This window comes from Sebastes umbrosus, chromosome 12, assembly GCF_015220745.1.
Source record: "Sebastes umbrosus isolate fSebUmb1 chromosome 12, fSebUmb1.pri, whole genome shotgun sequence".
Classification (NCBI taxonomy): Eukaryota; Metazoa; Chordata; class Actinopteri; order Perciformes; family Sebastidae; genus Sebastes; species Sebastes umbrosus.
In genome coordinates this window covers 6,009,299-6,023,459 of record NC_051280.1, presented here as the reverse complement: position 1 = coordinate 6,023,459, position 14,161 = coordinate 6,009,299, and the positions used below count along the sequence as shown (strand labels likewise).

The following is a 14,161-nucleotide window of genomic DNA, read 5'->3' as shown; positions in this document are numbered from 1 at the left end:
TGACCTGGATCATTTTTATGTTATCAATTTAGCGTACGATAAATGGACATAACCTTGAACATTTTTATGTTATTGAGTTATTTTACAACATATGGATATGACCTTGATCATTTTTACATTATTGACTTATCATACGATATATGGATATGACCTTGATCATTTTTACATTATTGACGATATATGAACATGACCTCGATATTTTTAAGTCATTGACTTATCGTACGATATATATGGACATGACCTCGATCATTTTTGCTGACCTCCATATTGCTCGTTGTGTTTACATGCCTTTTTGTTTACGAATGATAATACGAATGTCACCAGGATTTTAGCCAACATGATCCTAGAATAAACGGCGGGGTTTCCTCTACCATAATAAGACTTGGACATTGTGCAGACATTGCACATTTTTGTTAACAGAGTACGAGAGTCCATTTTATTTATTGTTTTTGGTTGTGTGGTTTTATTTTATTTGTTTTATTTATTTAGATTGTTGTAATTTTTTTCACATTCCAATGCCAATGTCTGAATGTTGTTAAGAATTAAAAGTTCATTGCTCTTTGAAAGGATGTACTTGTATTCTTATGCTATTATATTGTCATTATATATCAGTGGTATAAAATGGCACAGTTATTTCTGAGACAGTACATCTTCCAACAAAAGTAGTTATCGTGACAGGCCTACCCAAAATAATCCCTCAGTTAACAGTGGACGGTTCACTGACAATAAAAAAAAAAAGAGAAATAATCATACCAGGAGTTATCTACCATATGTCTGTGATTTGGTTCATTTTAAAGCCCAATTCTATTGGAAATATATATTTGTGCAAAATAGACAAAATAAAAAGAACACATTACAATATAATGTCATTTTATACTACATAAACTTCACAAAGAGGTGAATCAACACCTTCATGACGGTCTCAGGTGTTCTAGTTATTTTGTCCAGCCTCTGTCTTCAGTCAGTTAGAAGCTACTGTAGTGTGAGAAGAACTACGTTTAGTGAAAGGACTACAACTGTTTACATAACTGGGACTTTTTCATTACTGATTTTTACAGGTTCATTAGGTAACGCTTTATTTTGACGGTCCATTGATATCCTGGAACTTTCCTGAGTAAATTAGCTAGTATGTACCTATTGAATGACTACTTATAGGGGGAATGGACAAGATGTTCAGCTGGTTAAAGACCTGCTCCATTCAGTGTTTAACATGGTAGCTGAAGAGTGGAGGTCGGTGGAGGTTATAAGCAGTCGTTAATATCCAGGGGGGAAAGAACATTCTCCTTGTCCCTATAATTTCCCACCCTTTTTCTTATAACTCTACTACCAAGTTAGATAGCCAATTTCTAAGACATGTCCTAATTATTAACGACACAACAGATTATTTTTTTTATTTTTTTTAAATGATTGGGACACTTTCCAGGAAATTAGAAAAAAAGTAAGACGCCTGAAGAATAAAGCGTAAAGCATCATTATCTGCATTAATTCATCAATGAATTGAGGGATAAAGAAACCCACTGGAATTTATGTATAGTCAATATAATGAACACTGTGTGATCTCTAGAATGAAGAATGCTGTTTTCTATTGTATGTGTGTATATAGGGCTGAGTATCGGTACACGATGCCTTTAAGGTATCGACTGAAATAACCCAGTATCAAGGAGTATCCAAACTTCTCCAGTCAAACGTCACCTGCATTCGATCCTTTTTGTACCCAGATCTGGAAGAAAGGACTATTTGTATGGTTTTGCTGCAGCAGCCAATCACCACAAGCGTCCTTTGATTTAATGTCAAGTGTGATTGGCCCACTGCCACAGCAGCTACAACCCAAACAGCTGGGATTGCCTGCACACGGCTCGCAACATGACGATGGCTAACGTTGCTAACAATGGCAGCAGTGCTGACAGAGTTAACAGTATTAATCTTAGGGGGAACCGGAGGTCAAATTTTGTTTTCCTAGCATGACCCGCCCTACTCTGCCTCCGACTGGCTAGTACTCGTTGCCTTCGTTGGTTAGGTTTAGGCATGAGGAGTGAAATTGGTTAGGGTTAGGGTAAGAACGTCAGGGTAATCCAATAAGAGGCAGAGTAGTGAGGGTCATGCCTTCGCCATCCTAGGAAAGAGATAACGTGAGGGTGTACGTTATGCTTCCGCGACAACAGCGTACCGACCCACGATGGCAGAACGACATTGTTGCGGTAACCGCCAAATGAGTGCAGAGCGGTAGTGATCAGCTAGTCAGTTGGATACACACACACACACAGCTTCCAGTCACATGATGGGTCTCGAAAGAAGTAGAAAAAAAGGTATCAAATGAAGTACTCTCTTGGTATCAGTATCACTTTAAGGGTACTGGTATAAGGAATGGGAATGTGACGTCATCAACAGTAAATTGGCCATTTTTGGAGGATAAAGTGTACCAGTGTCATCCGCTGGCTGTTCAAAAGATAACACTAAACACTGCACAGTGAATAATATTCAAAAGCTGAATTGTAGTATATATAGTATACAGTCAGACACAAAGGTAGGCTAACGTTATGGGTTTCATTTTGCAAGATACCGGTAGATTAGATATGCAGTATTAGTCAACATTTTTTTAGTATTCTGTTTGCATAGCATTAGCTAGTTTATCTTTGTCCGGATGATTGTGTAGTTGGCATTTGGCTTGTAGATCTTAATGTCATACACCCGCCCGTTTTTAAACTGGACATCGGCCTCCGAAAGATTTACATATTGTGAACTGCTGACAGGTTTTCACTTACGCCAAAACACATCATTGACTGTAATGGATGGAAAACTGTTAAGGTCCTCCTAATTCATAAGGATGGAGATCATAAACTAACTTCAATTTTGTAATACGTCGCCCCTTTGTGTCTGTCAGCTTCTCTTTATATGGGCATTCGTCTTTCGAACGTACTTTATCCATTTGTGATGATGAACGATTGACAGATGACACACCGGTGACAGATAATGACAGTCTACTGTAGCTCCGTACGCTATCCTCCAAAAATGGTGGCGCGTCCAAAAAATGTTCTGCGATTCCCATTCCTACTAGTACTGGTATCGTAATCTCTTAAACAATACCTAGACCTAACTCTACATACAAGTTACACCATGTTGTCATACTCCTTTAACCTTTAGGTCAGTGTCTGGTATGTACCTGGGGCAACTATACTGGCTCATACCGGAAACTCTAACTTTAAAGACATGAAAACCAAAACGCCTTTTATAGTGGGCCAACTGAACCGCTGCGTTCAGCTCCGTCTACTCCGCCTGTCGAGTCAGGAATTAGTGTGTGCTTGCTCCAGGTCGAGTGAAACTCAGAGTGATGTTAAGTATACAATTGTCTGCATAGTCACTGCAATTTATAGGTAAAGGACAATAAACCAAATGTATTGACTAACCAACATTATGATGACATAAATGTACTTCTATCACAATTTCCAATAAAAAGAAGTTGTCTGAATCCCATATATTTAAACTGAGAACATCTACAACGACAAAGACATCACAACACACTGAATTAGATATTGTGCATGTCTGTTTTGAAAAAATAATTATCCTTTCATTTATCGTTTTTTGAGGTATGATTATTGTCAAGTCCAATATCACAACTTCAGGAGGTCTGGCTTTTAAACAGATTCACCAGATAAGTCGCAAGGAAACATGTGAGAAAGGTGCGATACAAAGAACATGTGTGTCAAACGAACCTCAGCAGCTGCAGTCAGTGGTGTTGAGAAGAAAGCTGTGCAAATATTCCAACGTGTGAGGCCACCAAACCTGTGCACACTGCAGCCGTCTGAGCCGACGTGACGGGTCCTTTTGGTTACGCACCGTATAGCTTGTCTCTGTTGTTGTTGCACTGCTGCTGTTAGTGCTCTTTGTGTTTGGTGTGGAATCTTTCCAACAAGGCTCTCAGGATGTTCCCTGGGATCTGCTGGTGCTGGTCTATCAGAGCCTGGACCGCCTGCTGTATCTGCGGAGCAACAGCACGGCGTATGACTGATGCACGACTGGTGTTTTATAGAACAGCTCACACAGATTTAGAATTACAGTGATGGGAGCTGCTGCCCCTGTGCACACAAATAGTTTTTTCCTCCATGACGCCTGTGAGATTCTGTACTAAACAATGTAATATAAAATCAATAATATCATTGTTATGACAAATACAATGTTAACTAAAAAATACAGTCACAGATTTAACCCTTGTACCTCACTTTAAAAAGTTGCTCTGATGTCCTTAGAGGACAAAACTGTCTGCATCAAAAAACTGCACTAAAATAATATATATTCATATTATTTTCCACTTTCACCAAGTTAAATCTTTTAACCAACATCAGTCCTGATCATAACTACAGAATATTCATTCAGTTTCAGAATTGTAACCCTTTAAATGCCTGTTTGTTTACATAATGCAAACACAAAAATTAGATTATTTTCTCTATACTAAATGTAAAGAACATTTTTATTTTTTATTTTTTTAGACGGTCGGGGATATGTCAATGATTATCAAGAACATTGATTTTGATGCATTTTTATTTTTTTGTGCTGTGTCAGATTGAAAAAAAAAACCCTCTTGTTGCCTTAGAGGACAAACATGTCCTGTTCATAAAACTGCTATAAAAATACTATATATTCATATTATTTTCCACTTTCACCGAGTTAAATCTTTTAACCAACATCAGTCCTGATCATGACTACCAAATAGTAATTCATTTTCAGACTTGTAACCCTTTACATGCCAGTTTGTTTACATAACACCACTGTTTTCTCTCTATACTAAATGCTAGAGGGGTTTCTTTTTTCACAGTCTGGGATATGTCGATGATTAGCAACAACATTGATTTCGATGCATTGCATCAAACACTGCAGTGCTCCATAATACAGCAGTGATGCCCCTAGTGGAAAGCAGGAGAATAGCATATATTTTCCCCATAAGGCAAACACGAGAAAATGCCTCAATCTGGTTGAAAATAGTAAAAACTAGAATGGCACTCGGAAAGCACAGACCTCCGCAAAGGTGCGTGACTTTAAAAACAGAACACAGCTCACAGCTGGCGGTACCGCGAGGTGGTCGGCTTGTTATTAACACGGTGTGTTTCCGTGTAACGTATCGGCGGATGCCTCTCTCATTCAGCGGCCTTCTTATGTCTGTAGAACGTTACACTACGTTGTCTCTCATCCCGTCATCTACTGCTTTTTTTCTTTCTTTTTATTTTATGCAGTAACGGCTGTGGGATCAAAAACTGTTGTTTTAATGGGTTTCAATGGGGACATATTACGGGTCTGAGTGTCTGTTATAGACTTACTATTATAGGAGCTGAGGTTGAACTTCCTAAATTAGAAAAAAAAACTCCCCCCCTTGCCAAAATGCATGCCATATGCATTAACACAGCCAAAATGATCGAAAGATTTAAAACCCCAAAAATGTCCCTAGTGAGGCACAAGGGTTAGAAATCTAATAGACTCAACCCAATGGACTGTGTAATGGTCAATGCTCACATTATTTAAATGGAAGAGAAGAGAAGAAAGAAAGAAAGCTCACTGACTTTCTCTGCCAGCTCTGCGGCGTTTACGTTGGGGTCATACGGGATGGGATCACCGAGGAACGTCCGGAACTTCACAGGAAATCCACCATAGACGGGAGCAAAAGGGATGCGAAAACTCTCATACATCCAGCGGAAAAATCCTGAATGACAAAAGACAGAGAGAGAGAGAGAAAGCATATAACATGGAGAAATGTCAAGAGAAGATTCATATCCACCTGAGTCAGGTCAGCACCCTGCCCTTGCTACCACACGTCTGGTAATAGTCAAACTTGCATGTGCAGACCAAAACGAACACTGAATATATCTACTAACAAGCATCGTGTAAGTAGTGAGAGTGTCACTACGCTCTTCAAACAGCTGGATACAACATCTACCTGCAACATGTGCATGGAATGTCGTGTGACTGTGTCCTTTGTGAAGTTCAAGGTGTGCGTCCATCAGTGATGCCATCAGCTATCTTTGTGATTTGAGCTTTCTTCTACACTTACTGAGTGTCCCCAGAGATCTGAAGCCTTCCCGCAGATTTTGAGTAAACATTGGAATTACTGGCTGGAAGAAAGAGAGAGAAGATTAGAGACGAGGTTCTTTCTACACTGCAAAGGTCTAACATGGATACAAGGATGCTGCATGTTTACTGTAGGGGTAGAGTAACGAGAATCTAATTAGTTAACTGTTATTCAGAACAATCCAGACATGCCGTTTTGAAGACAATTTGAATGAACCATTTGAAAGTTTGTGACGCTGCCGCTATATTGAAACAGTTGAGCCAAAACCAAGCACCGCCCATCAGCTGGAGCAAACTCTCTCATATTACAGCTAAACAGTACACTACAAGATGTTTCTGACAACATCTGAGGAAAGAAATAGTCATTAGAGTAACTAGAATATTGATTTATATTTGATCAGCGATGCCTAGTTTGACCGAAATCCTACAAATACCAATAGAAGCACAGGAGGAGGCAGAGGAACCTGATTTTTTTTCACAGGTTATCTGTCTCATGCACTACTGTCAGGATATAGTGATAAATATGAAAATATTTCTTTTTCATATTTGCTCCAATTTACCAACTGCAGCTTTAACAAGCGACCAAATTAAACACACTGTTAGTTTGATTATATCACAGATTCCTCTGGGTCAGTGATTCTCAAAGTGGGGTCCGTGGAACTCTGTCAGGAGGTCCACGAAATAATTTGCTATAAATTATAAAACTGTGCTGTATCATTAAAAAGTACATATCTACAGATGGGGACCATTTCCGCAATTAAAATAACCATGTTGTGTCCATTATTCCAGGGGTTCTCTAACTTTTACGGGCCAGGGACCCGTTAAACGGTTTGTCAGTGCAGCGAAACTTCAGCGAGTGTGTGTGTGTGTGACGTTATAGCTGTGAACGTAGGTGTGGCAGACAGTGTGTGTACATTTATTTGACGGTGAATAAATGCTACGAGGCTACAACTCCTCCGCTCAAGCGAGCTCAAGACCTGAGCCAACTTCCTGTATCTGTAACGCCGGCTCAGACTCTCTTAAGGTGGACCAGCTTTTCCCCTTACAGTGATGAGTTTTTCTCAGCTTTTTAATTAATTATTAATATTTCTTTTAACCGGTTTAAACGATAGCGTTAATCAGTTAAAATGCTTAATGTCGGTTAACGGTTAAACGGTTAATTATTAACATCCCTAGTCACAATCATATCAGAGGTTTACTATTCTATTGGCCCAAAGCTAACATGGGTGGGAGTAATGGACACAATATGTTTGTTTTATAGGTGCAAATGGTCCCCATCTGTAGATATGTACTTTTTAATGATACAGCACAACTTTATAATTTATAGCAAATTATTTAGTGGACACGGACCCCACTTTGAGCATCACTGCATTACTCCCACGCATGTCATATATATTTTTTATATGACAGTAGATTTCAGGAAGAACAACGCACCACTTGAGAGTCGATGGCGACCTGGGCGAAGCCTCTGCGTTTGCCCCAGATGAGAGGGTAGGTCTCATCACTGAACAGAGCCTCCCGCACTCCTCCTGGAGAAATCCCCAACAGGTGGCCGTTCCTCAGAGCCCGCACACACTCCTCCTGAGGACCGTGGATCACACTGAACACCTCCAACAGTAACTTGAAACCTGGAGGAACGGGACAGGGGGATTTAGGGAAAGGACACAGCAGGATAAGTAAGAGCCGAGGGGAAGAGTTCTTTTTGCAACTAGAGGAGTCGCCCCCTGCTGGCTGTTAGAAAGAATGTAAGTTTAAGGCACCTCAGCATTGGCTTCACTTTTCAGACCAGGAAGCTGCTCCTTGATTATAATACACATACAGTATGAAAGTCTAAACAGTGGACTTGCATGATTGAGATAAAGTTGGAGTTAAGAGTTTAAACCTTTTAGCTAAGCCCGAATTTGTGTGAAAAGAAGCAATTCAAAACAACAAAATGAAAAGTAAACCAGATGCACATATGAGGAGATCAGCAGTACTTGTGGAGATTAGTGGTGTATGCATTCATGTGTGAAGCACAATGTGAGTACCTGGGACCTTGAAGAGGAAGTGGTCGGCTACAGAGTGGCAGGGCCGTCCCTTCTGGATGATAACATTGGCCAGAAAGTAATAGTAGTCTATGGGAATGGCTCCATGATAGTACACTATCAGTGCTGGTCCGTCGTCGGGGATCTTCTCCATCCCATGGATCTCATAACCTGGTACACACGTCAGAGAACATGAGGAATGCGAATAAGTACTGTGGCCCTGAGAGCTAAATGCACTCACAGCTTAGAAAACACATGCAAACACAAGCCAACTAGAAAAGTGCACTCAGTAGAGAGCAGATCTCCACCAGGTGTGTCTCCCTCTCCCCTACCAAACAAAGAAGATTTGAATCTCACTCAGTTTTGCCTCCTGGCTTCCTTACAGTCAAGATGGCGGCGAAGATAACAAAAACAGGTATTCATTCATTTCGTATGGTGCCTAACTTTAGTGGATCATAACATATCGGGTATAGAATTAATCTGCAGATGCTCCGGTTCAAAATGAGACCAAACTTTTTTATGGATGTTAGTTTTTGATCCATGACAGAGGCCAAAATGTGGCCTGCAACAGGTAAGGCTTGTTTGATTACTGGAAATGCCTTTTGCTACTGAAGCAGTTGTTGATCACTTGCGGCCCCTATCGCCCCGTAAAGAGGAGTGAAGTGTCAGCAATCAATGATGTTATAAAACAGTCAATAAGATGGGTATTTCAAAAAGAGTGAATCATCACAACCACGAGAGGTCCTTGAACATATAGTCATAAATGAGCACAAAAAATATGAGGCTGAAGGGTCTAGTAGTATGAGAGATTAGCTGCGGACAGACAGATACACACACACACACACGACCGCATGCATGATCTCCCCACAGGCTTACGCCTGGTTGACATAATGTGGTAAGCATATTCACCAATTTGACAAGACATGTATGGCATTTAGAAAAAAAGGTGCAAAGTGAGAAAACAGAACTAAATAATACCATGCTGTATATACATATATATATATATGTATACATATATATATATATATATACATATATATATGTATGTATATACATATATATATACATACATATATATATATGAATATATATATGTATGTATATACTTACATACATACATACATATATATATATAAATATTAATAACACGTTAACGTAAAATCTTTTTAACGCCACTAATTTCTTTAACGCAATCGATCTTTCGGAGGTTGTAGCGGGCTCAGAGTGAAGATACTGGCATCATATGAAACTAGAAAACCTAATGAATCCGTTGGTGTCATACCAGCTTTTCGCATATAGGAAAACATGTCATGGCCATTTTCAAAGGGGTCCCTTGACCTTTGACCTCCAGATATGTGAATGAAAATGGGTTCTATGGGTACCCACGAGTCTCCCCTTTACAGACATGCCCACTTTATGATAATCACATGCAGTTTGGGGCAAGTCATAGTCAAGTCAGCACACTGACACACTGACAGCTGTTGTTGCCTGTTGGGCTGCAGTTTGCCATGTTATGATTTGAGCATATTGTTTTATGTTAAATGCAGTACCTGTGAGGGTTTCTGGACAATATCTGTCATTGTTTTGTGTTGTTAATTGATTTCCCATAATAACTGTTCATATAGAAACTAGCAAGCACAGACAATATAAGGTACATGTGCTCAGGGACAGGAAGAGGAAGAGGAAGCCGACAGTAAATATACATTAGAGGTTTGTTTGGGTATTCTCACAGGTCGGTGCCCCCAGACAGTAATAAATAAATAAAATACTACATTGATAAACACAAACAGCACATTTCTACTGCAAGGCTTAGGTATAAGGCAAAGACACGCATTTCTTCACATATGCCTTCCATCAAGCTCAGGGGCTCAAGATCAGCACTGACAGGAAGAAGTGCAGATTCACCTCAGATGGTGATAACAAGTGTATAAATCTTATCTGAAGGGACAGAATCTTCAATAAATGAAGTCCATGATAGTGTCTTACCATGCCATATGGCTCCATGTCCGTCCCACAGAGTAGCCAGGGTCTTCCTGGCTCCGTCCCACAGGTTGTTGCAGTAAGCTTCCCTCAGCTGATTCTTCCTCTGTTAGAAGAAAACATCAGAAAGTATACAGTTTGGAGTAGCTCAAAGAGAGGATGGGAAAACAGCAACCTGGGTGTCATTTCAATAGTTATGTCCATAACGCTGTATTCCTAATATTCCCCTTTGTTTAAGCTTTGATTTAATGACTGTGACTGGACATGACTGTCAAATAACAGATCTGTTCGGGCTTGCAGGACCTCATTATTATTCTCTTCTTATAAATCCCTCTGATACATTACTTGCCAGTAGACATACTAAACATTAGGTAAACATTAGACGTGAGAGTGCAGATGGGTGAAAGAGGGTTTGCATACCTTGTAGACATGAAGGAAGAGTATAGAGAGGTACAGGAGGATGACGATGAGGAAGGGCAGGATGAAGACGATGGCCAGAGGGGTGAAGACCCAGAGCAGGTACTCCAGAACACTCAGGTAGTCCTCCAACTGGCCGAGGCCTGCCCATTCCTCACATGCATGAAAGACACACACCTGTGGACCGGGACAGACAGGTCAATAAGTAGAATAGTCATTGGATGGATTGCAATGGAATTTTGTAAAGACATTCATGTTTATAGAAATGCAACTGCTTTATTTGAGCTGGATTTAGTCTCTTCCTTGTGTGTTTGATGATTGTATTTCCTGTCTGTTGTGTTTTATTTCTATTTAAACTGTAAACTGGTGCGCTGTCCTGACCCAGGTCTCCCTTGGAAAAGAGATTCTATCTCAAGTGATATCCTGATTAAATAAAGGTGAAATAAATAATTACTAAATAACTAGAATTACTACCTCGCAGTTGAATGCCTCCGCCAAACAGTCAAGTTGCAGTTTACATCCATGTCTGTCCAAAATGTAATCACTTCATCATTTTATCCTTTCACCTTTGACCACCAGATTCTAATTAGTTCATCCTTGAGTTCAGGTGGCCGTTTGTGCCAAATTATAAGAAATTCCCTCCAGGTGTTCCTGACATATCGCGTTCATACTGTATGGTGAACACGGTGAACAGACCCTTTAAGCAGGCTTAAAGGCCTTTAACAGAGCTAAGCCTGAATTTTCTCTGAAGGCGAGGGATGGCAGTGGTATAAAACAGCAAAGCAGCAAATTCTCACAGTAGAGAAGCTGCAACCACTGAATGGTCTGTGATTTTGGAGTGACGCTGAGATTGAAAAGTGGCTAATGGTGTGGAACTGTGGTTCAGTGGCATAAGCCAGTCCTTGGAGTGGTATGCCGCTCCTGTTCCACCACCAGCATATACCGTTTCCTAACGGCAGGTGCTGCTTTAAAGTGGTAGGCCTCTGTCAGACTGTCACACCAGCACCGGCTCCTGATATATTTTGTCTTTATTAACAACACAGCGCCGTAAGCATAAATATATAAAGTAATTTGATACTTGCCGATGTACCCCGAGGCTAGAGCTAGCCTCCTAGCCACCATAACCAGTCTGACTAATCGATAACATAAATTTAGAGTCAACTAACCAAATAATACTGGTATAATACACCTCATCTCACATTAATAAAACTCCAGGACATGGAACATTAACTAGGTATACGTATATGGCATATTAATTATTATTAGGCATAAATTCTTTGAAACGTTAACCGGTTATCATTGTGGCATAAGCCGTTTCTACCAGCACAGATATGATAGACGTCAGGGTATTTTCTCACTTTAATATATCTTTGGATAGTCTGAAATGACAATGTGTGTTTTTACGTAGACACCTGATAATTTTACTGTAAATTTCAATATTGGCTGGAGTCTGCAGAGGCAGGTATACATCCTGTCTGCCAGGAAGGGGGATTTAAATTTATTAATTCACAGCATTTAACTCCCTGCAGCGGCATATGCCGTTTTGTACCGACATAAATATGATTGGCATAAACATCGGGGTACGTCCTCTATTTTAGCCTTAAAAGATAGATTATAGTGAGAAAATACCCCGATGTCTATCATATCTATGCCGGTATAAACAGCTTATGCCACGATGATAACCGGTTAACGTTTGAAAGTGCTGGTATGACAGTCTGACAGTGTCCTACCACCACTTTCAAGCAGCACCTGCCGTTAGGAAACGGTATATGCCGGTGGAACCAAGCCCCCAAGAAGTGCGCCGGTTGTCGATCCCAACTTTAGTAGTGGCCAAACCGCTGTACTGCAACTTCCGTGTCCGTCACTTGATGCATTGGGCCCGAAAATACTTTTTCCCATAGACTTACATTGGGAAAGGGACGTCTGTAACTCAGCAGATGATTTTTTTTTAGGTCAATCAACTTCCCAGTACGAACACTCTAATAGCCCTTATTTAAAAAATTAAGTTTTTAAAGTTGTAAAACGAGCTAATAGCGACTTCCAGAGTTATTTCCCTTCCTCCGTTCATTTGAATGAGACCCAGAACGAGGCTGGAGCGCAAGCTGTGACGACGGCGTGGTGTTGGGACCCTGTGACCGAGTCGTGTGACCGAGCGGACGCTACTGTGCATGTTCCATGTGCCCAAGATCCGGGTACTTTTCCAGACGGAAGTCGAGCCATTTTGGCTTCATTCGCCACTGAGCAACTTTCATAGGAATGAATGGGGCCACCGCCTCCAACGCTGTATCCAGTTCTTTTAATACATCCATGGGTGGAACAGGAGCAGCATACCACTCCAGGGACCGGCTTATTCCGCTGAACCACAGTGCCACACCATCAGCCACTTTTCGATCTCGGCGCTAGCAAATCACAATCAATTAACTGATTATGAAAATAGCTGGTGATGAATCCTCTGTCAACCAACTAACTGATTACCTGAAACAAGTTAATCGTATGAGCTCTGAATACAATAATTACTGTACCAACACACTGAAACCTTTACCGTTTGTCCCTCCTAGCTGTTGCCTGATATAGGAGACAGTTGCAGAGAGAATGAACAGCAATCATGTTGTAGATGTCAACGGACAGGGTTTCATACCAGGAAGGAGACGGTGTCCTCTGCTCCCATCAGACAGGACTGGTTCCCACTGTCAGACATCCTGCCTCTGGAGCTGTAGTTCAAAGAGCTGGGGACAGCCTCAAAGGGGAAGGAACACACTGCATGGAGAGCACCTGCTGCTTACACACACACTGGTGAACTAAAGGAGAGGAGAGGAAAACACCTTTCACTCAGTTCAACAGCTCAATGAACATAAGTATTTATTCTTGTTATACTGCATTCCATTCAGGTAGAGTTCAGCTGTCTGTGTGAAGGGAATACATGCACATCTGAGGGGTTGGGATTGTTTTGTCAATAATATATATATATATATAATAACAACGTGCCTTTCAGTAATAAGTAGGCTGAGCAGTAAGTAAGGTTTACAACAAAAAATATCAGTGTTTGAATGTCAGTTTAGTCACGAGTCATGACAGCCAGCCCTCTTAGTGTCACTGAATCAGGTGACAGCTGTGGTGCATGTTTTAATGGCAGCTAGTGTTCAGATTAACGTTACAGCCGAGCTATGAGGAGCAGCCCAGCGGAGAGACTAAATAATACAATAAGAATAGTACTACCTGTGGTAAAACAGAGAGATAATGAAGGTTCATTTAGCAGAACTGAGAGTTGACAGGAAGCCTTCAGTGTGAACGTCAACAGCTCAACGTCACCTCCACTAAACTCTAAACACTAAACACGGTAGAAGACGTTCAAGGTTACCTCAGACTGTCACTCTGTCAACACAGACGGTAAAAACACGCCACCGCATATTTACTGTGAGCTACACCATAGATGTACAACAACACAACATACAAATGTGTTAGCTACCGTAACAACTGTCCTGTTGTAACTACAAGGCCTATAGAAAGGAGGCTTGGACACGCGTATTCAAAGCGTCATACCATAGGGGTATTGCACATGCGCAGTAGAATCTGGTCTGCACGACCGCAGCTTCAATTACACTGCGCATGCGATGTACCCGCACCCCAGGACACGTGACCTGGCCTCCTTTTATAGGCCTTGTTCTAACCCCGGAACGATTTCACTG

At 40.9% G+C, this 14,161-nt stretch overlaps 1 protein-coding gene across 4 annotated transcripts; it reads right to left on the bottom strand.

Moving 5' to 3' along the window:
• Nucleotides 1-1,377: 1,377 nt before the first annotated feature.
• tmem68 (transmembrane protein 68) lies at nt 1,378-13,989 on the bottom strand. Of its 4 annotated transcripts, none has more exons than XM_037787815.1 (9): nt 13,834-13,989; nt 13,114-13,273; nt 10,479-10,652; nt 10,065-10,164; nt 8,082-8,249; nt 7,489-7,682; nt 6,038-6,098; nt 5,503-5,689; nt 1,378-3,976 (listed from the first exon to the last, which is right to left on the bottom strand). In XM_037787815.1, exons 2-8 carry the CDS (start codon nt 13,171-13,173, stop codon nt 5,508-5,510), a joined length of 939 nt encoding a protein of 312 aa, XP_037643743.1. In that variant the 5' UTR covers nt 13,174-13,273; nt 13,834-13,989; the 3' UTR covers nt 1,378-3,976; nt 5,503-5,507. The 4 variants fall into 4 exon arrangements, 3 of the variants coding, with proteins under 3 accessions (XP_037643743.1, XP_037643741.1, XP_037643742.1); XM_037787813.1 differs by having other exon boundaries at nt 5,550-5,689; XM_037787814.1 differs by lacking the exon at nt 13,834-13,989 and adding an exon at nt 13,692-13,782 and having other exon boundaries at nt 5,550-5,689.
• Nucleotides 13,990-14,161: the final 172 nt, after the last annotated feature.